Source organism: Salarias fasciatus, chromosome 3 (genome assembly GCF_902148845.1).
Source record: "Salarias fasciatus chromosome 3, fSalaFa1.1, whole genome shotgun sequence".
Lineage (NCBI taxonomy): Eukaryota > Metazoa > Chordata > Actinopteri > Blenniiformes > Blenniidae > Salarias > Salarias fasciatus.
In genome coordinates, this window is record NC_043747.1 from 9,366,370 (window position 1) to 9,389,998 (window position 23,629).

The following is a 23,629-nucleotide window of genomic DNA, read 5'->3' on the forward strand; positions in this document are numbered from 1 at the left end:
CAGTTTTTCTGCATTACAGTTCAGCATTTTCAGCTCAGCATTCACACTTGCAGTTTCTTCAGGAACTGCAAATTTTTCTAGTTCAAGTTAACTTTATGAAACAAACACTCTGTATTACTACTTTAATTAACAGCACACCATCAGTAGTGTTAAAGCAACACTAATACCCCTTTCACACTGCAAGTAGTGGGTCGACCCGTGTTTTCGACCCGCTAATAATCGCCTTTCATGTCCTTTCACACTGCCTGCAGAGTCTGCCAGCAGGAAACCACCTGCTGGCGAGCCGCGTCGCTGCGTCTTCCCGCGCTGATAGTGTCCCGCGTTGATGACATCATCAGCGCGACGGAGCAAAGCGAAAGTAAACAATGCAGCGGAACACAGTCCCCATTACCTGTAGACCAATCTCCTCTTCCCCACGGATCCAGAGGAGCTCTCTGGTCTCGCTATCTTGCCAATGCTGGGTCATCTTGACGAAGGAAATCTCACGCTGTGTCCAGAAAGGACAACTAGCCCGCTAACGTGGCCACGCTGCGTCGACGTCATCACGTAAGTTACCGCGTCGACTCCCGTCTGCCTTTCGCACTCCCTTTCGCCCCTCCTACTAAAGAGCCGATAGTAGCGACCCGCTAAAAACCCGGGTCGATTGCAGGGTTGGAAAAACCAGGGTCTAATGCCGAGTGAACACTTTCACACTGCCATGAGGAGCCGATTAATCAGCGGGTTTAAACGGGGTTTTTTGGCCAGTGTGAAAGGGGCTTAAGGAACTTTCAGTTTTCCTTGATTTTGGCAGCACCAGTGGACAAAAGCGGTAGTGTTTTGCCTGAACGAATACTACAGTTCCCATGAGGACTAGCGTGTGGCGTCATAAAATGCTGCTCCCGGTGGCGTGCTGTCGGACTGAACTCGCCTACATTTGTTTCCAGTGGCTGTGTGAAGGACGGATAGCGATGAGATAATGAATGTAATGGTGGCTAAACAATGTCATATCATGATGTGACGCATGCCGTGGCATGTGGGCCGGGACATTTGGAGTTTTTTAGTGTGCAGGGTTCCTACCACCCTCCTCACAGTTGCTTTTTCCAAGTGAAAGCAATACTGACGCCCTCAGCCCGTGACAGAGGGTCGATGTATCATCACAAAAGATATTAAAATGTTTTATTGAGGTTCAAAAGTTCCTTAGTATCACTTTAAACTATCCTGCTAAAGCCTGTGTGGCATTTAAAAGAGAAGCGACTCAAATCCAACCGGCCCATAAGATGTGAATCTTGAGGTAAAGTGAAGCTGCAGGAGCGAAAGTGCGATCCCTGCCGTGCGGTTCGACCTGGCGAGCCTACGGCTGCGCCAGGCTCTGCATGGCCTCGCCCTCGCAGCGCATTAGGTGGTATCCGTGGTGCTCGGTCACGTCGAAGCAGCCCGTCCTGGCGTAGAAGTCGATGGCCGACGTGTTTGTGTCCTTGACGATGAAGTCCAGCTGCTTGCAGCCAGCAGCCATGCCAAGCTGCAGAGCAGAGAGAAGGAGTTAGGATCGAGACCACTGCAATAGAAAATCTGAAAACATGTGGTTCACTCACCTGGGCCACTTTACTCATCAGCGCTTTACCAATGCCTTTTCCTTTGGGACAGAAAGTGTGCATTAGTTAGTAACAACAGCACTACAGATATTTGTAACGCCCTCTCTGAGACACTGGCCCCATACCTCTGAACTCCGGCATCACGTACAAGTCCTCCATGTGAACAGTCCTGCCTTTGCTTGAGCTGTAGGCAAAGTAGTAAAGAGCGTAGCCGATCTTTGTATGGCCTGAAATCCACAAGGTCCAAAATTAAAAAGCAATGCCACAAAAAGCGTTACTTTTTATCTCTTTGAGAAAAGCAAATGCAACATTAGAGTCTTTATAAAATTCAGAACGCATTGAAGTCATATCTTAAATGCAGACATTGGAGTCCAGAGGAGGGCGGACGGCGGCGGCTGGATGGAAAAAAGGCTGTGTCATGGAAAGGGGCTGGGCAGCGGAGCGTAAGGTGATGGTGCTTTATGAGGGAAAAAGAAAAATGAAAAGAAACGAAACAAGCGCAATAGCCCTGTTAAGCGGCGGGTAAGAAGAGCGGCCACGTCAGTGCTGCTCTGCCACATTAGGTAACAGAACTAATAAACACGGGCTGATCAAGCCGATCGCTGCGGTGATTGACTGGCTGCATGGCTCACAGCAGCTCACAGGATGAACCAAAAGGCGCTAACTTAATTTTTTAAAACCTGGACTGGGTGTTTTCAAAGCGTATTTGTGTTGAGTATTCTTCACTTTGTGGTCCAACCCATCCCAAATGTCTGGGCTGGGTTTGAGTCAGGAGGTCATGGAGGTCAGGTCATCTGACGCAGTGCTGCATCGCTCTCTTTCTAGGTCAAACGAACCTTGGATGGCCTGGAGGCGTGCGCTCATGATGGTCCAGTAAGCTCAATCCAGATGTGATGGATTGCCGTGGTGGACGTATGGTCCGGTCAGTACTATGTTGGAATAAACTACCAACAGTGTCACCGTCACACCTCCTCCTCCAGGCCTCACACACACGGAAACTATCCTCCCAACTTGCCCAACCTTGAATTCCTAACATTGGATTTCTTGTCCAAATGTCAAAAACCACACCACCATTAGAGCTTCAAGAAAACACCCTGTAGTAATTCTCACTGGATAAATTCAGCCAGGTAAAATTTAAATATGCTTTCAATGCCTCGTAAGCAATAAGAAAGTCTAAGAAGAGGAGCTCAATCATCAACAATGCACAACAAAGTTGACTTATAATTGGAACAAATAATTGACTTCAAAGATGGGAAAAGGAAAAGCAGTCAGGAATGTCAATAAAGCAAAAACAATAACCGCTGCAGTATGTATTCAAATATTTGTCAGGTAATTTTGTGACGCTGTTTGTCTGCTTGTTCAGCTACATGAAGTAAAAACACTGATGGATCCGTCTCACCGTTACTGGACTTGTGGCTTTCAGGCACCTCGGTCATGATCGCGTGAAAGAAGGGTTTCTTGCAGAAGCCGTCTTGCTCCAAATCTGCAAAAATGATCATAGGGGACACTCGTGAGCAAGCAATGGAGTAGGCAGCGTGTTGCTGAGCTCTGCGGATCATTTCGTCATTTAAGATATAAACTGGCATAAATCGAGATTAATAGTCACAATACTCGTTCTGCTTTCCTTCACCAACCGGATGGAAAGATACATCATGGCCAGCAGAAACACCAAAAGCCGTAACGCCAACACTCCATCGACCGGGCCTGCTAAAGCTACGGAAGTATCGCCGCCCACGACCTCGCGTGGCTCAGGTGCCCATTCTACACTACAGCAGCTCCAACTTCAGCGAGCTCCGCCGAAATTACTGCCTTCAAAGAGGAGCTGCTAACAACGCTCCGATCGGATTTTGTGGCCGTTCTCAAAGACGAAATCCGGATGGTTTTTGAGAGTGAAATGTCGGTCATCAAGACGGAAATCCAAGCCACCAAGACGGAGCTTCTTCGCTTTAAAACGGCTGTGCAGACCCAGGTGACGGGGATGGAAAACACAATGAAGGAGATGGAGCGGGGACTTTCTGGATGCTCGGATGATGTAACCGAGCTACAGAACACTGTAAAACAACTTTCAACTCAGGTGGCTGCTTTGGAAAGTAAATGCGAAGATCTAGAAGGGAGATCTAGACGTGATAATATTCAAATAATGGGTGTACCCGAAGATCAATGCAGCTGCAGCACAACCGCAATCTCGGCACTTCTGAAAGAGGCATTCCAGCTGGAAAAGGCTCCGCTACTGGACAGAGCGCATCGGACCCTGCAGCCACCGCCAAAACAGGGAGCACCTTCGCGAGCCGTCATTGCTCGCCTTCACTACTTCCAAGACTGCTCTGACATTAAGCTCGCTCAGTAGCTTCGGATTTGTTCAGTTGTGGGTTTTGTTACTTGTTCTTTTTTCCTTACTTGAGACATGTAATAGAAGAGGTCTGATGTGCATCTTATTACTTATGTTCATGTATACTTTTTGTTTCGGACTATGGCTCAGACTGTGAACACAGGAGTAACAGCTTCATGTCCAGTCTCATTTGTGAGCTGGAAAGTTAAGGGGATGGACCATCCCATGAAACGACAAAAAAGTTCTCACACACCTAAAAAACTTAAAGGTAGATAGCGCTTTTCTTCAGGAGACTCACCTGGGGCTATCTGACTATCTCTGCCTGCGCAGTAGTTGGGTTGGGGAAGTTTTTCACTCAAAGTTTCGGTCCAAATCAAGGGGAGCTGCTGTGATTATCGTAAACATGTGCCTTTTGTTTCCTCTCATGTTGATGCGGACCCCATGGGCCGATTCATAATTGTTACTGGTAAACTCTATAGCAAGCCTGTCACTTTAGTGAGTGTCGATGCTCCGAATTGGGACGACACAGCATTTCTTACAAATCTTTTCTCTCGCCTTCCCGACCTAAATAAAAACAACTTGATATTAGGTGGAGATTTGAACTGTGCGTTATCCCCCTGCTTGGACCGAAGTTCTTCTAACATGACCCCAGGTTCGAAAACAGCCATAATTCGAGATGACTCAGGTGAGATTCATATGGACCATCCAACTGTTAATGCATGCTTTACAAGATATTTTGAAAATCTGTATCAATCTGAATCGCTGAAAGACGACAATTTATTCGATTCATTTTTTGAAAGTATTGAATTTCCTCACATAGACCCTACATCAGCAACTGAACTAGAATCCCCATTTTCAATCAGAGAAATAGAATTGTCCATTAAAAATATGAAAAACGGAAAATCTCCTGGCCCAGATGGGTTCCCAATAGAATTCTTCAAAATGTTTTCTAATAAATTAACTCCTATACTACACTCTGTGTATATTGAATCCCTTTCAACAGGCTTGCTGCCTGAAACTTTGCGACAAGCTACTATATCACTTATTTTAAAAAAGCGAAAAAATAAACTAGACCGCGGATCATATTGCCCCATCTCCTTGCTCAATGTGGACAGTAAAATTCTTGCAAAAATGATTGCTCATCGCCTTGAAACAGTCCTCCCAATTATAATCTCACCAGATCAGACGGGCTTCATAAAGACCACCCATTCTACTTCAAATGTTCGGCGTTTGTACAATGTAATCTACTTTACTCCTCTCCTTTTCGCGATCTCCATTGAACCACTAGCTTTAGCTTTACGTAGCAACAAGGATATTAAAGGTATTACAAGAGCAGGGTTGGAATGCAAAATCTCGCTATATGCAGACGACATGTTGCTCTACCTGTCTGACATATCCTCCTCTCTTCCCCCTAACTTAGATCTCTTAGATAAATTTGGCAAGATCTCTGGATATAAGATAAACAAACAAAAAGTGAACTGATGCCGGTAAATCTAACTATAAAAGAACAACCCTCTGTAGATGCATTACCCTTTAAGGTTTGCAGAGAAAAGATAAGATATCTGGGTGTGTGGGTCACACACAAATTTAAAGTCCGAGTTAAGCAAAATCAGCCATTTTCTTCTAAACACCTTCAATAAGTCATAAATGTATTTCTTTACAACATATAAAAGCCATTCCTCCATTTATGATTTAATTTAGGAGGTAGACGTCACAGACTTTTGCTGAGCACTCTCAGCATCTGACTCAGAGTCAGTTTCTGGCTCTGATGGCTCAAATTGGTAGGGCTGAGTCCGTCAGATGAGGCTGTTAGCGCGAGCTTCCACTGTCACAGTTACATGGAGGCGGCTCCCCTCCTGCGTGTGGGCGTGGTTCCAGCGCTTCCAGCTGACACGCCCCCAGCGTTTCACAGCAGAGAAGTGCTTGTTTTTCCATGATTTTGAGACCTTATTTTATATACTTAGCAATTTTTTTTTCATCATTGAAATTTGGCTCAGTGGTTAATGATTGTTTATGCAGTGTGACAAACTCATAACACAAATTTATTTCTGCTTAACTCGGACTTAGATCTTTTTGATGCAAACTTTCCATCTTTCCTGTCCTCCCTTAAGGAGGATATAGACCGATGGGGCCTGCTGCCACTGTCTTTGGCAGGTAGGATTAATTCCATCAAAATGACTCTTTTGCCCAGACTTTTATATTTGTTTCAATGCATTCCAGTCTATTTAACCAAAACATTTTTCATTCCCCTAGACAAAAATCTATTGTCTTTTATTTGGAATAAAAAGAAACCCCGGATACGCAAAGCTATATTACAGAGACCTCGTCAGGAGGGAGGACTAAGTTTACCGAATTTTCAGTTTTACTACTGGGCTGCAAATATTAAAATGATTTCCTACTGGCTGCAAAACAAAGGAACAGCAGACGCTCCTGACTGGCTGATTTTGGAGAAAAATTCCTGTAATGTCTCACTTAACGCTTTTTAATGCTGTAGCATTCCATTCCCCGACCCATTGTCTAAATATACATCCAACCCTGTTGTTGTCCATTCATTAAAAATTTGGAAACAGTTTACACAACATTTCAATATCTGTCATTTCTCGTCACTTTCCCCTATTTGAGGAAATCCTGTTTTCACACCCCCTCAGACGATGGCTTATTTAGTATGTGGCCTCAATATGGGATCGATTCTTTTAATGACATGTTCATTGGTAGATAGTTTGCCTCATTCGAGCAGGCTATGCTGAAGTTTGGTCTTCCCAGGTCCCATTTCTTCAGATACTTACAGATTCGTAGCTTCATCTCATCTAGCATAGTTCATTTTCCCTCAAACCCCCCCCCCCCCCCCCAGACACTGATAGATTCTATTAATAATCTCATATCATCTCGAAGGAGCAAGACAGGGAATATATATTCCATATTAGTAAATGAAGAGCCCACAACCCTTAATGACCTTAAAGGCCAATGGGAAGGAGATCTTGGTACAGAAATTTCTGAGTCTGTATTGTCGGAAATAGGCCTGGGCGATTATATGATCGTGATTGGTGATCGCGATTAATTTCCAGTCGATCACGGTGATCAGCTGAGAGTACATTTACTCGATCAGACATGGCAGAAATGTGCGTAACACAGCCAATCACAGTCGACTTTTTCCTGCTCAACTCCAGCCTGTAAGTTGTCTGAGAAGTAAACAGAGATGAACGTGGAGCCGAGGGCAGCGAAGCAGATGAAGTCAGCCATGCCTCGGCGTTATCCTCTGAAGATGAGGCTGCTGGTGACAGGAAAGGCTGCTCCACCCGCACCGCTGCTAGCACACCGCTGCTAGCATACCGATCCGCAAGGAATCTGGTCTTTTGAGTACAGGAACTACTTGTGATACAGTTTAACTAACGATCGTTCAGTTCTTCTCTTTTACTGAAAATGACGGTGGATCGCATCATTGAACATATCACCACGTCTTGCCGCTGACACTCTTCTTCTAACAACATGCAGAGAGAGCCTGCAGCGGCTGCAGCGCCGTTCTTCTTCTGTGGTGTCTGTGTAAAACAAGGTTGAACATGCAAACAGCACACCTAGTGGCATGAAGTGCAAATGCAGTCATGGCGTCGCCTGTGGCCGTGGTCTGAATGAGGATCTCCTGGGGTTACTCCAAATGTTTCAGAAACCAGAATATTTATCTTAACACGAATATTGACTGCACGTCGAATATTGACTCCAGTGTCGTCTTTTCAGGCCACTGCACCATACGAGCAACATTTTAAGAGGAGAAAAACGATTACTTTTGTCTATTTTTTTGTATTATTGTAGTTATGTACTGTTACATTTTAAGTCTAATCTGTCCAATCTAGATTCTTTAAATTTTGTACATTTGGTGCAAGCATTAATGATGGCAGCAGCATATTTAGCATCAGAACTTGAAAATAATGTTTGTTCTAAAGCACCTTCATTATCCCCAGACGGTTTCTTTAGTTTTTTAATCTTTTATAGCAACAAAAATCCTCAGGGCTGTAAACTGTCACACTCTTAACAATCATTCAGTTCTTCTCTTTTACTGAAAAAACAATGCATCGCAAGATTTTATTATCTTGGTGCTAGATTTTTTTTCCATTTACTGCACTGTTCAGTGAGATTGTTGTTATATTTTTCTATGCTTATATTATTTAATTTGCATTGCTATTTACTTGGTTTGTTAATAAAATGTTAAACAATTCTATAGTTCTAGTTTTCAGTGCAAATGCTTTAAAACTGGTTTAAAAACAATATAACATATCGTGATTTTAATCGAGATTGAATGATATGAAGAAAAAAATCGTGATCATTTTTTTTGCCATATCGCCCAGCCCTAGTCGGAAATGATGAAACGAAGATATACATCCTCAATTTGTATGAAGCACACTGTTATACAGTTCAAAATTTTCTATCGATTGCACTGGGCCAAGGTTAAATCGTCAAGGTTTGTGCCAACCATAAACCTTATGCGTGATCGCTGCAAACAATTCCAAGCCACTTTGATCCACGTTTTGGGAATGTCCCAGTCTGTCTAATTACTGGTCACTGATTTTTAAGTTACTCTCTGAAACTATAGGACTCGTATTAGAACCATCTGCATTTCTCGCTCTCTTTGGGGTGGTGACACAAAAGGTAACGATGAAGAAATAGTTCCTAAACCTCCTGTCTTTTGCCACACTAATAGCCAGACGACAGATTTTGATTAGATGGAAAGACCTCCATCCTCCAACATTCAGACAGTGGATTAGAGACATGCTTCATTTCATTAAGTTAGAGAAAATCAAGTATACAATAAGGGGGTCAGCCGACACATTCTTAATGATATGGCAACCTTTTCTCAAATTGATGTGTTAAGTCCTGATAACGTTGTGGATATATAGCCCCAGGGTGAAGACAACGAAAAGCTCTGAAAAAACCTGGAGAATTGCCTGAAATGTACCCTGTGCTCATATGTCTTTTGATGTTCTGATTTAGACCCCTGAAAATTGTAACTACAGTTGACTTTACTCTGTCTTTTTTTTTTCTTCTTAACTCTCGGTCTTTTGGCTCCAAATTGATAAGTTCATTAATATATGGGGTTGGGGGGGTTCTTTATTGTATTTTATTGTATTCATCTATTTTACATAGTTTGCCTACTTTTATTTCTGTAGGCATTTTCCATATACAACAGTTACATGATTGTAAATTGTTAAAGATGGACTGCAAATTAATAAAGAAACCTTGTTAAAAAAAAGGATCATAGGGATATTTTAATGCATTCCTTTAATGTATGGACTGAAAACATAAATATGAAATGCCCTGCCCTTTTGAATCAACACGACCCTATATCAATCTTTGGCAGTCCCCTTCTGGGGTTGGGCCCCCCTGGTTGGACACCACTGCCTTTCCTGCAGCCTGTCAGCAGGTGTTTGAGAAGAAAACTCACCTTTCTGAGTCAGTGTCAGGTGATCTGACATGCCCTCGAATTCTGTCAGTTCCTGGGAAGGAAATAAACAACAAATCACTCAAATCCATCAATCGACAGCGAGAAATGCAATCATCAAGGAACATTTTGAAAAAATCAAAGGGGGAAAGAAACGTGGCTGTCTCATGGGTCGAACAGGTCTGCTGGAGCTGCTACTCTGAAGGACAAATTTCATGGGAACATTTTAGAAAAGAAGAATTGATGATACAGGACACTATTTGTGGTTGCCGAAATTCATGCACATTTTATTTTATTAGGGAACATTTATGGTTGTAACGCTGATTCAGTAAACTCTAACTTATTACAGGAGATTGAAAATGTTATCATTTCGCATTTAGGCTGTCTTCATACAGAACTGGATGATATCTACAAAGAAAAAGCTAAAGGTGATGTCATACGAATATGACAGACTAACAATGATTGTTAAGATTGTTTTGGTTTTGGACATCTTTTGGATAGTTAAACATGCACCGGGTCAAACTGACCCGGTGCATCATTGACATCATTGACATCATTGCTGTTCCTAAAAAATGAACATAACAGGAGGGTTAATATGCAACATTTGTACACTCTGCGATGTGACGGTGAAACCATTGAGCATGACTTTGTTGATTGCTGTCATGATGCCCTCAGTAATCAACGCCGGGCCATGTCACTCTTGACAGAAGCCCATAAGGTCCAAATATGCCCCCTGCGCAACACAGAAAAGGCGAATTTATGAGAGGGAAAGTGAAAGTTATGCCGCAAAACCGTGCTGATACGTATCTTTGTGCCTTTTTTAGCGGTTATACGGGAATTCTGGACCTTTCCTATGGGATATACGGCGTATACCTGTGTATCACCGCTGCTTAAGCGCGCACGTGTGATAAAGACAGTTCATCCAACAACATCTCATATCATCTGATCGCGGCTGGATAAGAGACGGAGAGAAAAAGAGCTTATTAAACGTCTTCCGCGCTCACGTGCTGTCTGCTTACCGCTATCATTCGCGCGATGTCCTTGCAGTCTTCCACGTTGCCTGCGCGAATGCTGAACTCCATGTCTGCCTCAGTGTGTGTGTGCGCTCGTGTGTGTGTGTGTGTGTGTGTGTGTGTGCTGGAGGTGAAGCGCTCAGGGCAGAGATCTCGCCAGACTCGGGCCGCGCGCTTCTCTGTTCTCGTGCACTCATGCACTTCTTCTTCTTCTTTTTCTTTTTCTTCTCCTTCTTGTTTTAGGCGGGTGGCAGCCAACATTTAGGCGCATTTCCGCCACCTACTGTGCGGGAGTGTGGGCCAGAGTATATTTTCCTGCCTAAAACCCAGATTCTCCTCATGATTCCACTATCCCTTAGTAAGGTGATCAAATTTTTACAACCTTCCTGCTCACACTTTGAGATGTTCTTTAGCAGAAAAAGACTCTCTGACTCCTCAAATGTCCTTTTAAAAGCACGTCGTTTCACTTCATACTTTCTGCACTGCATCAAGACGTGCTCCATATTCTCAGTAGCTTCACCACACTCGCATCTTCCTGTTGGGTGTTTTCCTATTATTGCTAGAGTCTGGTTAAGTGCTTTATGACACCCTACTTTCTTTTGGATCTTATACAGGTGTCTTCCTTTTCCCTCCTCATCCCAGAGCCGCTGCCATTCTGCCTGAATTTGGCTTTTAATCAGTGTTTTTGCCTCCGACTTACTGAGGGTTAGCTCCAAAGTATTTGCTGTCTTTCTTGCTACAGTGCTTGTTTTGCTAATTGATCCGCCATCTCATTCCCCGTTACCTCCTTGTGGGCAGGAACCCACAAGAAATGAATGGTCGTTTGGACATTTTTTAATCTATACAATATCTGATGTATTTCATATAAAAGGTCTGGTCGGCTCTGTGGCGAGAAGTTTTGAACTGAGGTTAGGGCTGCTAGTGAATCTGAACAGATGAAAGCTTGCACTATTTGGTTCTCTTCTACCCAGTGTAACGCCATTAACAGTGCCATCAATTCCGTTGTATAAACCGCAAGGTGGTCCGTGGTCCTCTGCCTTCTAAAAACACCTAATTCAGGGACAGCAAAAGCATACCCAGTTCTCCCTGATTCAGGATCCTCAGATCCATCAGTAAACAGGACAGTACAATTTGCATACCGACTCCGAGTTCTGACATTAACAGCTTCCACCAAGTTCCTACTACTACCGCTTTTTAACCCATGAATATACAAATCAACATCTTCAGTAGGCAATAACCAATGCTTCGAACTTACGCGCGTGTGGGGTTGCAGTGCCGCCCGCGGCCACACGGTGGCGGTGTCTGTAAAGGCACGACGGGCTGCGTGCGCCTTTTTCTTTCGTTCTTTCTTTATTTTATTTTATTTTTTTTAATATGCTCTGCAATCAACAGGTGAGGGCTGCAGGAGATTTACCATGAACACAAAACACTGAGCAGGAGTGTCACAATAACTTCAAACTGTTTTTTTTTTTTAATGTTAAAAGCATACATAAAACGAAATGCATAAGATAAACTTTCTATATGTCAAGCCTAATGTTGGTATTTAAAGTGTCATACCATTAGAAATGTGATAAAATGTATCGAATACTGTAATAATCAACACTGTGGTAGACATAAGAAGAGAAAAATGTATTTAAAAAAGAAACTTTCAACAACCAGACTTATAAACAATCAGAAAAATGTAATTCCTCTTCTGAAATGTGTAGTTTTGGTGTTTATTCCAGTTCATTGGACTCATACTTTTCACTGATGGATTACGAGCGCCCCTGGTGGTAGATCAGAGTATTGCAGGACAGACAATACTGCATGCAAGAGTCCCAGAAAGACAAATTTGGACAAATAAAACTCTAAATGCTTGTTCATTCAACCATTTTAAAATATGAAAATATAATTTAACTGGAAAGACTATCCTCTGTTCCTTTGAAAAGAAAAGAAAAGCAAAGTTTTTCGGGAAAAAAAAATCTAAATACCCAAGACAACAATGTCAAATGATTTCATTGCAGTAAATTTTATTGAGCAGCAAGAACGAACAGTACAAAATGTGAAAATATAGTTTCAGACCAAAACCGATTGTCTTAAAGATTTAATCAAAATTACCAGTAACCATCCATCACTTGCACTGCAGGACACCTGCGGCTGCACTGCCCAGTAATCACATTGATTGCACAGGAAAAACTGCATGTTCACACATTTTAAACTACAATTCCAGACTTTATTGCCCTGATTGTGCTTTCATGAATAGACTGAATAAATATTAAAATCTCTGCTAAACCTTTGTCTCATGTTTGACACTGTATTTATTTACATGTTCATTTAGTTTTATGTCCAGAAACCTGAAAATGAAGGGTCAGTGTTTCATCTTTGTTGAGAAAAAGAAACAGCTAAATATAACCTGCCACTCAGACGGTTTTCATTAAACTGATGGAAATGATATAAAAAGAAAAAAAACTCTTTTCCCCTGTTTAGGTAGAAAGCAGACAGAATAAAAACCAGCAGTGCAGATCAAAGTGATGCCACTTTCATTTTAGCAGGACAGGTTCAAAGAAGTCTACTGAGCGGCCTCCAAGGTCCCTTCAGATGGATCACAGTTTGATTCCCACCTGTTTCTTTTTGAAAGCAGGCCGGAGAGCTGGGCTGCATCCCAGCAGGCTTTGGGTCGATTCCAAATGACTCACTGAGTTTCACCACGTCACAAGGAGAAAATAGAGGAAACACCAGCAGTTTGTGCTTTGACAGCAAACCTCATCTGGAAGACGACAACCAGCGTGGCTCTTTGGTTGCTTTTTAAAGGTACAATTAAAGGGATAAACGATCAATAATTCACTGTTTCGCAACAAACAATGAAACACGAGATACATCGATTAATTTCTTAATGTGTTTAGAGATAAAACTATTTCTTAGGAGACACACAAGTAGATTATTTTAGTGCCAAAACAAGGGGACAAACACCAAACACAGGTTTCAGTGCTACTTTAAGTGTTTTGTGAGGGTAAGTTTCCCAAACTTAAATTCACTTAGTGATTAGATGCTTAACCGCATAATCTGCATAGTTACAACTAGAGATTGATCAATAAAAAAAAAAAATCCAAAATATAATTAAAGTATTTGCTCTAAAAACTACAAATGCATCTAATCAGCAGTTACTCAGGAAACTAACAGTGAAGAGCTTATAGCTCAGTTTATTTGTGAAGAAACGTCACTGATATGAAAGTGAGAGTTTTAGAATAAGTGTGCAGTGTATGACCACGAGATGACATTATTCAAGTTAACTTTATGAAAGAAAACACTGTATTAATACTTTAATTAACAGCACACCATCAGTAGTGTTAAACTATCCTGCTAAAGCTTGTGTGGCATTTAAAAGAGAAGCAACTCAAATCCAACCGGCCCATAAGACATGAATCTGGAGCTAAAGTGAAGCTGCGGGAGCGTAATAAGTGTTGAGTGCGATCCCTGCCGTGCGGTTCGACCCGGTGAGCCTACGGCTGCGCCAGGCTCTGCATGGCCTCGCCCTCGCAGCGCATCAGGTGGTATCCGTGGCGCTCGGTCACGTCGAAGCAGCCCGTCCTGGCGTAGAAGTCGATGGCCGACGTGTTTGTGTCCTTGACGATGAAGTCCAGCTGCTTGCAGCCGGCAGCCATGCCGAGCTGCAGAGCAGAGAGAAGGAGTTAGGATCGAGACCACTGCAATAGAAAAGGTGAAAACATGTGGTTCACTCACCTGGGCCACTTTGCTCATCAGCGCTTTACCAATGCCTTTTCCTTTGGGACAGAAAGTTAGTTAGTGACAACGGCACTACAGATGATATTTGTAACGCCCTCTCTGAGACACTGGCCCCATACCTCTGGACTCCGGCATCACGTACAAGTCATCCATGTGAACAGTCCTGCCTTTGCGTGAGTTGTAGCCGAAGTAGTAAAGAGCGTAGCCGATCTTTGTATGGCCTGAAATCCACAAGGTCCAAAGTTAAAAAGCAATGCAACATCTATTTGAAATTCACAACGCATTGAAATCATATCTTAAATGCAGACATTGGAGTCCAGAGGAGGGCGGACGGCGGCAGCTTGATGGAAATAAGGCCGTGTCATGGAAAGAGGCGGCACAGCTGGGCGGCGGAGCGTAAGGTGATGGTGCTTTATGAGGGAAAAAGAAAAAAGAAAAGAAACAAAACGAGCGCAATAGCCCTGTTACATAAGCGGTGGGTCAGAAGAGCGGCCACGTCAGTGCTGCTCTGCCACATTAGGTAACAGAACTAATAAACACGGGCTGGTCAAGCCGATCGCTGTGGTGATTGACTGGCTGCACGGCTCACAGCAGCTCAGAGGATGAACAAAAAGGCGCTAACTTTATTTTTTTTTTAAACCTGGACTGGTTGTTGTGTTGAGGATTCCTCCCTCTGTGGTCCGCCTCATCCTAAACTTCTGGGCTGGGTTTGGGTCAGCAGGTGATGGAGGTCAGGTCATCTGACACAGTGCTGCATCACTCTCTTTCTAGGTCAAACGAACCTTGGATGGCCTGGAGGCGTGCGCTCATGATGGTCCAGTCAGCTCAATCCAGATGTGATGGATTGCCGTGGTGGACGTACGGTCCGGTCAGTACTACGTTGGAATAAACTACCAACAGTGTCACCGTCACACCTCCTCCTCCAGGCCTCACACACACGGGGAAACTATCCGCCCAACTTTTCTCACAAACACACGACAGCTGGAACCAGAAAACTCAGACTGGGACTCGTCAGACCGAAGGACCTCGCGGTGTTTGATGGTTTCTCTGACTCTGACTGTACTTTAGGAAGCTTTTTAAGGTCTTGATGTGAACTGACTGACCTCTTGTTCCTCTTCACCCGAGTGGTTCTTGTCTTCATGCAATATCAAACTTTAGGACCAGTTCCTGTGTCAAGTCTTCCAGTAACCAGCCGCAGCAAACCAGCCGACAGCATTATGGTTCCTCCACCATGCTTAACTGTTGGTAGGATGCTTTTTTTTTCCCTTATTGGCTTCATTGAGCCATCTATCAGAAAGCTGTTGGTGTGCAGTGTGGAAAAGCTCTATTTTTGCTTCAAATGTTCACAAAACATTTTCCCAGGAAGATTGCAGTTTGTTCAGGTTTTGCAAAGATCATTTGTTCCCTTTTATGTCTTTTTTTTTCTTGGCCTTCGCCCATAAAGCCCTGTATGGTTTGGTGCGCTGGTCTGGTACTTGTTGGAGCCACGGCCTCAGACTGTTCCAGGTTTCCCTTCAGGTCTCTGGATGTTTGACGCTGTGTTTTATTCTGTTTCTCCTCCCCAACATTTCAACCATTTTTAAAGAAAATATTATGCTTGTTTATTACTCAAATCCTTATAAATCATTCACCACCCAACAGTGATGACCAGTTGATCAGAAATAGCTTTTTTAAATAATAAGTTAGACTTTGCAGGTTGAAGTGAAACTGATCTGAACAGGACAGTCAGGACAACCTTGAACTCCTAAGTTTGGATTTCTTGTCCACATGTCAAAAACCACACACTATTAGAGCTTCGAGAAAATATCCTGTCGTGATTCTCACAGGTTAAATTCAGCCAGGTAAAAGTTAAAGATGCTTTCAGTGCCTCGTAAGCAATAAGAAAGTCTAAAAAGAGGAGCTCAATCATCAACAATGCGCAACAAAGTTGATTTATAATTAGAATAAATAACTGACTTCAAAGATGGGAAAAGGAAAAACAGTCAGGAATGTCAATAAAGCAAAAACAATAACCCACTCCAGTATTGGTTCAAATATTTGTCAGGTAATTTTGTGACACTGTTTGTCTGTTTGTTCAGCTACATGAAGTAAAAACACAGCTACTGATGGATCCGTCTCACCGCCACTGGACTTGTGGCTTTCAGGCACCTCGGCCACGATCACGTGAAAGAAGGGTTTCTTGGAGAAGCCGTCTTGCTCCAAATCTGCAGAAATGATCATAGGGGTATTTTAATACGTTCCTTTAATGTATGGACTTAAAATATAAATATGAAATGTCCTGCCCTTTTGACTCAACACGACCCTATATCAATCTTTGGCAGTCCCCTTAGGGGTCGGGCACCCCTGGTTGGACACCGCTGCCTTTCCTGCAGCCTGTCAGCAGGTGTTGGAGAAGAAAACTCACCTTTCTGAGTCAGTGTCAGGTGATCTGACATGCCCTCAAATTCTGCCAGTTCCTAGGAAGGAAATAAACAACAAATCACTCAAATCCATCAATCGACAGCGAGAAATGCAATCATCAAGAAACATTTAGGAAAAATCGAAGGGGGAAAGAAATGTGGCTGTCTCATGGGTCGAACAGGTCTGCTGGAGCTGCTACTCGAAAGGACAAATTTATTGGGAACATTTTAGAAAAGAAGAATTGATGATACAGGAAACTATTTGTGGTTGCCGAAATTCATGCACATTTTATTTTATTGGGGGTCGGGGTCACGTCCGTCGTCGTCGCCGTCGTACAAAAACTCCAAATAAGGAAGTTGAGTATATATGTTCCTCTTTTTTCATTTCTAATCAGAGCTGGGCAACGATTAAATTTCTTAATCGCGATTAATTGCACCCCAATCCTGGAGTTAATCCCGATTAATCGCGATTAAAATGGCTCATTTGAAGTCTGGTGATTCCATTCAAAATGTGTGTGTGTTACATAAATAATTCTACAATTGATCAAATATGATTTATAATGGCTTAAAATACCAAGTCTTTACCAAGATTGCCCCCCAACACACACACACACACACACACACACACACACACACACACACACACACACACACGCACACACATACAATAGCAGAGCAGATGAAAAATGGAAGTTTCTTATGAGCGCTCACTTCCTCAAACTTCATTCTATAAGCCTAAATTCAGTCATGCTGAATTGTGCCTCATTCTTACCTTTATTAAGCCTGATTGTGTGTTGAAGGGAAATGCACTTTATTTTGCGCGTTTTCAGCGCCTGAAAAACGCCCAGCTGGCCGAAACGCTGCACCGACAAAACTCGCGATTTAAGTTTCACTTTCATTTTCTTCATATTTGCGCTTGTTATTTCAGTTTGTGCCTCATACCAGCATTTTCCTCGTGATTTTTCTGACAATTCGGCCGAGTTCAATATGGCAAATAATGAGTAATGGACCGTGTTTCACTGCTAAAAGCGCATGTGTTTTTTGTTTTTTTTTGACCCTCAGCTGGAGCGCAGTGAGACTCTCCTACTCGGGGCGCAGGACAGGTTCGGCTGGCGGCGCACTCGGCGCCCCCCTGCGCGTTGTGTGCGGGCAGTCAGATGGGTTAAGGCGAGAAACTCCCCGCGTTCAGTGCATTCCCCCTTACACTAGTCCCTTGCACTCGCTGCAGCACTCCACTGTGTCTGTGACTGGTAGGGAAAACACTGCAGTCAAGTGAGCCGACACCTCATTACGCGGTGCGCACATATTCTCTTCATTACGGTAAAAGCGAAACCGAGGGGATTGCGAAACAAACGTTGATCGCAACTCACTTTATTAATCATGAATAGGAGACACATGAATACTGTCAATGAAAGCAAAACTGACCAACAAAGTACATTAAGGAAAGCTTATGCTAATGGGGATTTTCAGTCAATATATGTCAAATGAACAGAGTGATAATGAGCTCAAATACTGACATTTCTCTTCTTTTTCTTTATACAATATTTAAAGCTAAAACAAAGAGATGTGTCTGAAAGAGACACGAGAGTAATGTGATTCACAAGAGATTTGGAGTAAATCGGTCCAATAACCTGGGAGCTATTAAGGAAAAACTTTTATTAAATTTTATTTTTTTTATCATTTTATTAAAATATTAATAAAATGTAATGTATTAATAACTTTCTTTGAGCGAACAAAGAGCTGTGTCTGAACCAGAATCTACAGTGATGTGATTCACAGGTGATTTGGGGTCAATAGGTCCAATAACCTGCAAGCTATTGAGGAAAAACTCTCTTTTTTTCATAAAAATATTAATAACATTCCCCAAGAAAACAAAGAGCTGTGTCTGAACCAGAAGCTACTGTAATGTGATTCACAGGTATATGAACTCAATAGGTCCAATAACCTGGGAGCTATTGACAAAAACTCTTCTTTTCATAAAAATATTAATAAAATGTATCATTAACTTTTTTTGAGCAAACAAAAAGCTGTGTCTGAACCGTACAATACAGTAATGGGATTCACAGGTAATTTGGAGTAAATAACCTGGGAGCTATTGAGGAAAAACTCTCTATTTATCATAAAAATATTAATAAAATGTATTAATAACTTTCTTTTTTAGCAAACAAGGAGCTGTGTCTGAACCAGAATCTACAGTAATGTGATTCACAAGTGATTTGGTGTCAGTAGGTCAAATAACCAAGGAGCTATTGAGAAAAACCTCATTTTTTCATTAAAATATTAATAAAAATTATTAATAACATTCAACAAAAAAAACAAAGAGCTGTGTCTGAACAACACACTGCAGTAATGTAATTCACAAGTGATTTGGAGTCATATACCTGCGTATCACCGCTGCTTCAGCGCGCACGTGTGATAAAGACAGTTCATCTAATAATCATCTGATTGCGGCTGGGGAAGACATGGAGAGAAAAAGAGCTTATTAAACGTCTTCCGAGCACACGTGCTGTCTGCTTACCGCTATCATTCGCGCGATGTCCTTGCAGTCTTCCACTTTGCCTGTGCGAACGCTGAACTCCATGTCTGCCTTCAGTGTGTGTGCGCGCTCATGTGTGTGTGTGCGTGTGTGTGTGTGTGTGTGTGTGTGTGTGTGTGTGTGTGTGTGTGTGTGTGTGTGTGTGTGTGTGTGCTGGAGGAGACGATGAAGCGCTCAGGGCAGAGATCTCGCCAGATGATTAGTGCCGCGTGCTTCTCTCAGTGTTGTCAGATCCTCATGGTCGTTTCCAGCAGGGGCGGATCGAGGATTCGAGGAGATCAGGGGCTTCGCCCTGAGGGTGCAGACGCCGATTTATTTTTTAAGGCATTTTTTGCCGTAAACTATCTTTATTTAGTTAATTAATTTATTTTTTATTATTATTATTTTTTTACATCAACTTACCAAAGCTGAGAAAGGCACGGAGAACACTTAAAAATCAGACCCTTTAATGATGCAAATGTCTTCCCACCATCAGCCTTGAAGTCATTGTTTTATACCCCATGTACACTGAAAGAAAAAAAATATAAAATACAAACGTTATTTAGACTGATCATAAACTAAAGAAATAAAATACCTTATTTCCTTACTGCAGGCTACCTGTGATTCTGGCTGGCACCTCCTTTACTGCTCTGTTCTTCAATCCTGTCCTCAAGTCCTGTCTTCGATCCTCCTGTCTCTTCTCTCTTGCTTTCTCTGCATATTTTTTATGATTTCCTGTTCATTTCCCCCCTCACTTTCACTCCTTCCTCTCTTCTCTGTTACTCTTTAAATACAATATTTCAGAGCTGTTCTCATGTCTTGTCATGCCTTTTTTTTGAATGTTAAATGTGGGTCATCTCCTGTCTTTTCCTCTTCACTCACCATGAACCAAAATAAATAAAAATATTTAGAAATAAAACCTATGAAACATAATGATATATTGAGCTTAAATGTTTGAAATGTTTCTTGATGAGATTAGAAAATTCTCCCTCTTCTTCAAATAAATGAACTGTTTTAAACTCCCTTGGATTAGCTGAAAAATACATCATTATTAACTGTTGACTGAACCACCAAAAGTGTGCATATTAGCTAAAATTAGGACAAGTTTAAGCATCTGCAGTAGTAATATACAGTACAATAATCCATAAACATTCTATATAATGGCAAAGCACTGACAGGGAACACTTTCCTGCACAATGAATACTTTAATCATTTAGCTAGTAATACTTTTCATTCATATTTCATAAAGGGTTTTTAGTCTTATCCTGGAATGCAACATTGATCTTGCTGTCTTTCATTTTCAGTGCGGTTGTGTTGTTGTTAGTATTAATGGATAATACTGATGGCCAGCGAGCAAAATCAGTCAGAGTTTCACAAACCGGGAACATCAATCTGTGTAGCAGCTTCTGCTGCTGCTGCTGGTGGCGACGTCCACTTTTTGAAAAAGCGTCCGATATCCATTACTGGAGTCGACTCTGGTTAGTAGTAGAGTCAAGGAGCAGCGACTAGCGCGCATCATTTCCGTGAAAAATTTCGCTATTGCGGAACTTGGGTTCCCGCCCAAGTCTAATTTTTCCAGCCCAAGGAGTTAAAACCAGCCCAATTTTAACATGCCTGCCCAAGGCTCTTTTTCCCAGCCCAATGACTTTTAAAGTAGCCGCCCAATCTGGCAACACTGCACTCACGCACTTCTTCTTCTTCTTCTTCTTCTTCTTTTTCTTCTCCTTCTTGTTTTAGGCGGGTGGCAGCTAACTTTTAGGCGCATTTCTGCCACCTACTGTGCGGGAGTGTGGGCCAGAGTATATTTCCCTGCCTAAAACTCAGATTCTCCTCATGATTCCACTATCCCTTAGTAAGTTGATCAAATGTTTACAACCTTCCTGCTCATACGTTGAGATGTTCTTTAGCAGAAAAAGACTCCCTGACTCCTCAAATTTCCTTTTAAAAGCACGTCGTTTCACTTCATACTTTCTGCACTGCATCAAGACGTGCTCCATATTCTCAGTAGCTTCACCACACTCGCATCTTCCTGTTGGGTGTTTTCCTATTATTGCTAGAGTCTGGTTAAGCCCATGTGTGCCCAATAGGCTCTATGCACAACTCAACCACTTCCTGAACTTCAGGAGGCTCCTTGTTTCCTGTCTTTCATGATGGGATGAGCTGATTAATGCAGGTGTGTCTGAAGTCGTTACAGAGGTCAGGGACACCTGCATTAATCAGCTCTATCATGAAAGACAGGAAACAAGGAGCCTCCTGAAGTTCAGGAAGTGGTTGAGTTGTGCATAGAGTCCATTCTAAGTCGACCCAGAACGACCTGTTCTCTTCTATTCATTTCCAGTGCTTTATGACGCCCCGATCCTTTTGGATCTTATACAGGTGTCTTCCTTTTCCCTCCTCATCCCAGACCCGCTGCCATTCTGCATTAATTTGGCTTTTAATCAGTGTTTTTGCCTCCGACTTACTGAGGGTTAGCTCCAAAGTATTTGCTGTTTTATTGTTTATTGTTTATTGTTGTTTAGGGATCCCCATTAGCTTCCACCGTGGTGGTTGCTAGTCTTCCTGGGGTCCCAATTAAAAACATTAACAGAAAATTACAGTAAAAAAAAAAAACTAAAACAAAAAAAAGTAAAACAAAAGTTTACAAAGACATTTCTCGCCGCACAACTGTTTAGCCCAACTCAATCAGCATGTCACTCACCAGAGATCTAACAGATTTTTAAAATGCTTGTAACTTAGAGTCTCTAATTCTATGAGGTAGTTTGTTCCATAGCTGAGAACCCCTGTATAAAGATGACTTCTGCAAAAAACAGGTTCTAGGGTGGTCAACAACCATGTCTCCTCCAGAGGCACTTCGTGTGGAATGAACATGGGTCTGATTTACAAACGTCACTCTCTGAAATAAAATGTCAGGTTCTTTAGATATAATGATCTTCTTCAACAGCATTAACAGCGTATATTGCACTTTACTATGAAACATTAACCAGGACAAAGTAGAGTGCATGTCTTTCACCCTGGTAGTATACGGACATTTCAGAACTAAACGGGCAGCCTTATTTTGGGCAACCTACAACTTAGCTAAGTCAGATTTATTAGCGGCGGACCATATAACGGGACAATACTCGAGCTGAGATAAGCCAAGAGACTGGACAATCTGTTTGATGATCTCTGGAGTGACATAATACATGCACCTTCTAATCACAGCCATAGCTCTGCCCATTTTACTGATCACATGATCGATATGATTTGACCAAGAAGAGATGATGATCCACTATGACTCCCAGCAACTTAAATTCTTGTACATGTTCTAACAAATAATTATCCATGGTAAGTGCAAGTTGCACATTTTTCAGCAGGCGTAATTTACTCCCTATAAGCATGGTTTTAGTTTTAGAAACATTCAAAATCATATTATTATTTCTGACCCATTTCAGTACAGCTGACAACTCCACTTCCAGCACATTAGAGATCACATTTACGTCCGGATTAACATAGTACATTGTTGAATCATCCGCATACATAACAAAAGATGCCTTCTCTAAAACATAAGGTAGATCATTCGAAAAAACAGAAAAAAGAAATGGCCCCAGACAACTGCCTTGGGGACGGCTGCAGGGGACACCAGTGCTACTAGACAGAGAGCCATTATAAAACACTTGCTGGCTTCGGTCTCTTAAATAGTCTCTTAACTAAAACAAAAATCTTGAAGGAAGTCCATAGCATTTAAGCTTAGAAATGAGGAGGTCATGGTTAATTAAGTCAAAGGCGGCACTGAAATCAAGAAATACAGCTCCCGCTCAGCTGCCATTGTCCAAGGCACTATACCAGTCATCGATCATGTGAACTAAAGCTGTAACAGTGGAATGATGAGATTTATATGCATGTTGAAACTTCGATACTATTAACCATGACATTTTAATAGATAAGTTAGAGAGATATGGGATCCGAGTGAGAGTATTGGACTGGGTAAAGAGCTATCTGACTGACCGTCAACAATTTGTACAACTTGGAGATTTTTGTTCTTTTCTGTTAGTTGTTTCTTGTGGTGTCCCACAGGGGGCAATACTGGGCCCCATTTTATTTATTCTTTATATAAATGATATATGTAAAGTTTCAGATGTTCTTAAGTTAGTTTTGTTTGCTGATGACACAACTACTTTTTGTACTGGGGATGATCTCCAGGCATGAGAGCAGGAAATCAATACAGAATTGAATAAAATTAAATTGTGATTAGACAGAAACAAATTGTCATTAAACTTGGGGAAAACCAAGTTAATGGTGTTTGGAAACATGGGAACAAATGATGTTGAAATTAAGTTGGATGATAAAATTATTGAAAAAGTAAATGAAACTAAATTCTTAGGAGTATTAATAGATGATAAAATTAATTGGAAATCACATATAAGCCATGTTCAAAGAAAAGTTTCAAGAAGTATTTCAGTAATAAATAAGGCAAAACATGATCTAAATAAAAACTCATTGCGTATACTTTATTGTTCATTAGTTTTGCCATATTTTACTTGCTGTGCAGAAGTATGGGGAAATAACTATAAAATAGCATTACACCCTCTTGTCATTTCGCAGAAGAAAGCATTAAGAATAATACATGGTGTCGGTTACAGGGAACACACAAACATACTTTCTGCAAATT

At 41.9% G+C, this 23,629-nt stretch overlaps 2 protein-coding genes across 3 annotated transcripts; both read right to left on the minus strand.

Annotated features, from left to right (window-relative positions):
• Window positions 1-1,057: 1,057 nt before the first annotated feature.
• On the minus strand, window positions 1,058-10,546 carry LOC115386003 (diamine acetyltransferase 2-like). The gene is made up of 6 exons (XM_030088130.1): window positions 10,351-10,546; window positions 9,335-9,386; window positions 2,971-3,054; window positions 1,697-1,798; window positions 1,572-1,612; window positions 1,058-1,498 (listed from the first exon to the last, which is right to left on the minus strand). The coding sequence occupies exons 1-6, from the start codon at window positions 10,411-10,413 to the stop codon at window positions 1,331-1,333; spliced, it is 510 nt and encodes a 169-aa protein (XP_029943990.1). The 5' UTR covers window positions 10,414-10,546; the 3' UTR covers window positions 1,058-1,330.
• A 2,553-nt stretch (window positions 10,547-13,099) lies between these two features.
• On the minus strand, window positions 13,100-19,149 carry LOC115386002 (diamine acetyltransferase 2-like). 2 transcript variants are annotated; one of them, XM_030088128.1, is made up of 7 exons: window positions 17,239-17,296; window positions 16,472-16,523; window positions 16,188-16,271; window positions 14,376-14,477; window positions 14,187-14,288; window positions 14,065-14,105; window positions 13,100-13,991 (listed from the first exon to the last, which is right to left on the minus strand). In XM_030088128.1, the coding sequence occupies exons 2-7, from the start codon at window positions 16,500-16,502 to the stop codon at window positions 13,824-13,826; spliced, it is 528 nt and encodes a 175-aa protein (XP_029943988.1). In that variant the 5' UTR covers window positions 16,503-16,523; window positions 17,239-17,296; the 3' UTR covers window positions 13,100-13,823. The 2 variants fall into 2 exon arrangements, with proteins under 2 accessions (XP_029943988.1, XP_029943989.1); XM_030088129.1 differs by lacking the exons at window positions 14,376-14,477; window positions 17,239-17,296 and adding an exon at window positions 18,985-19,149.
• Window positions 19,150-23,629: the final 4,480 nt, after the last annotated feature.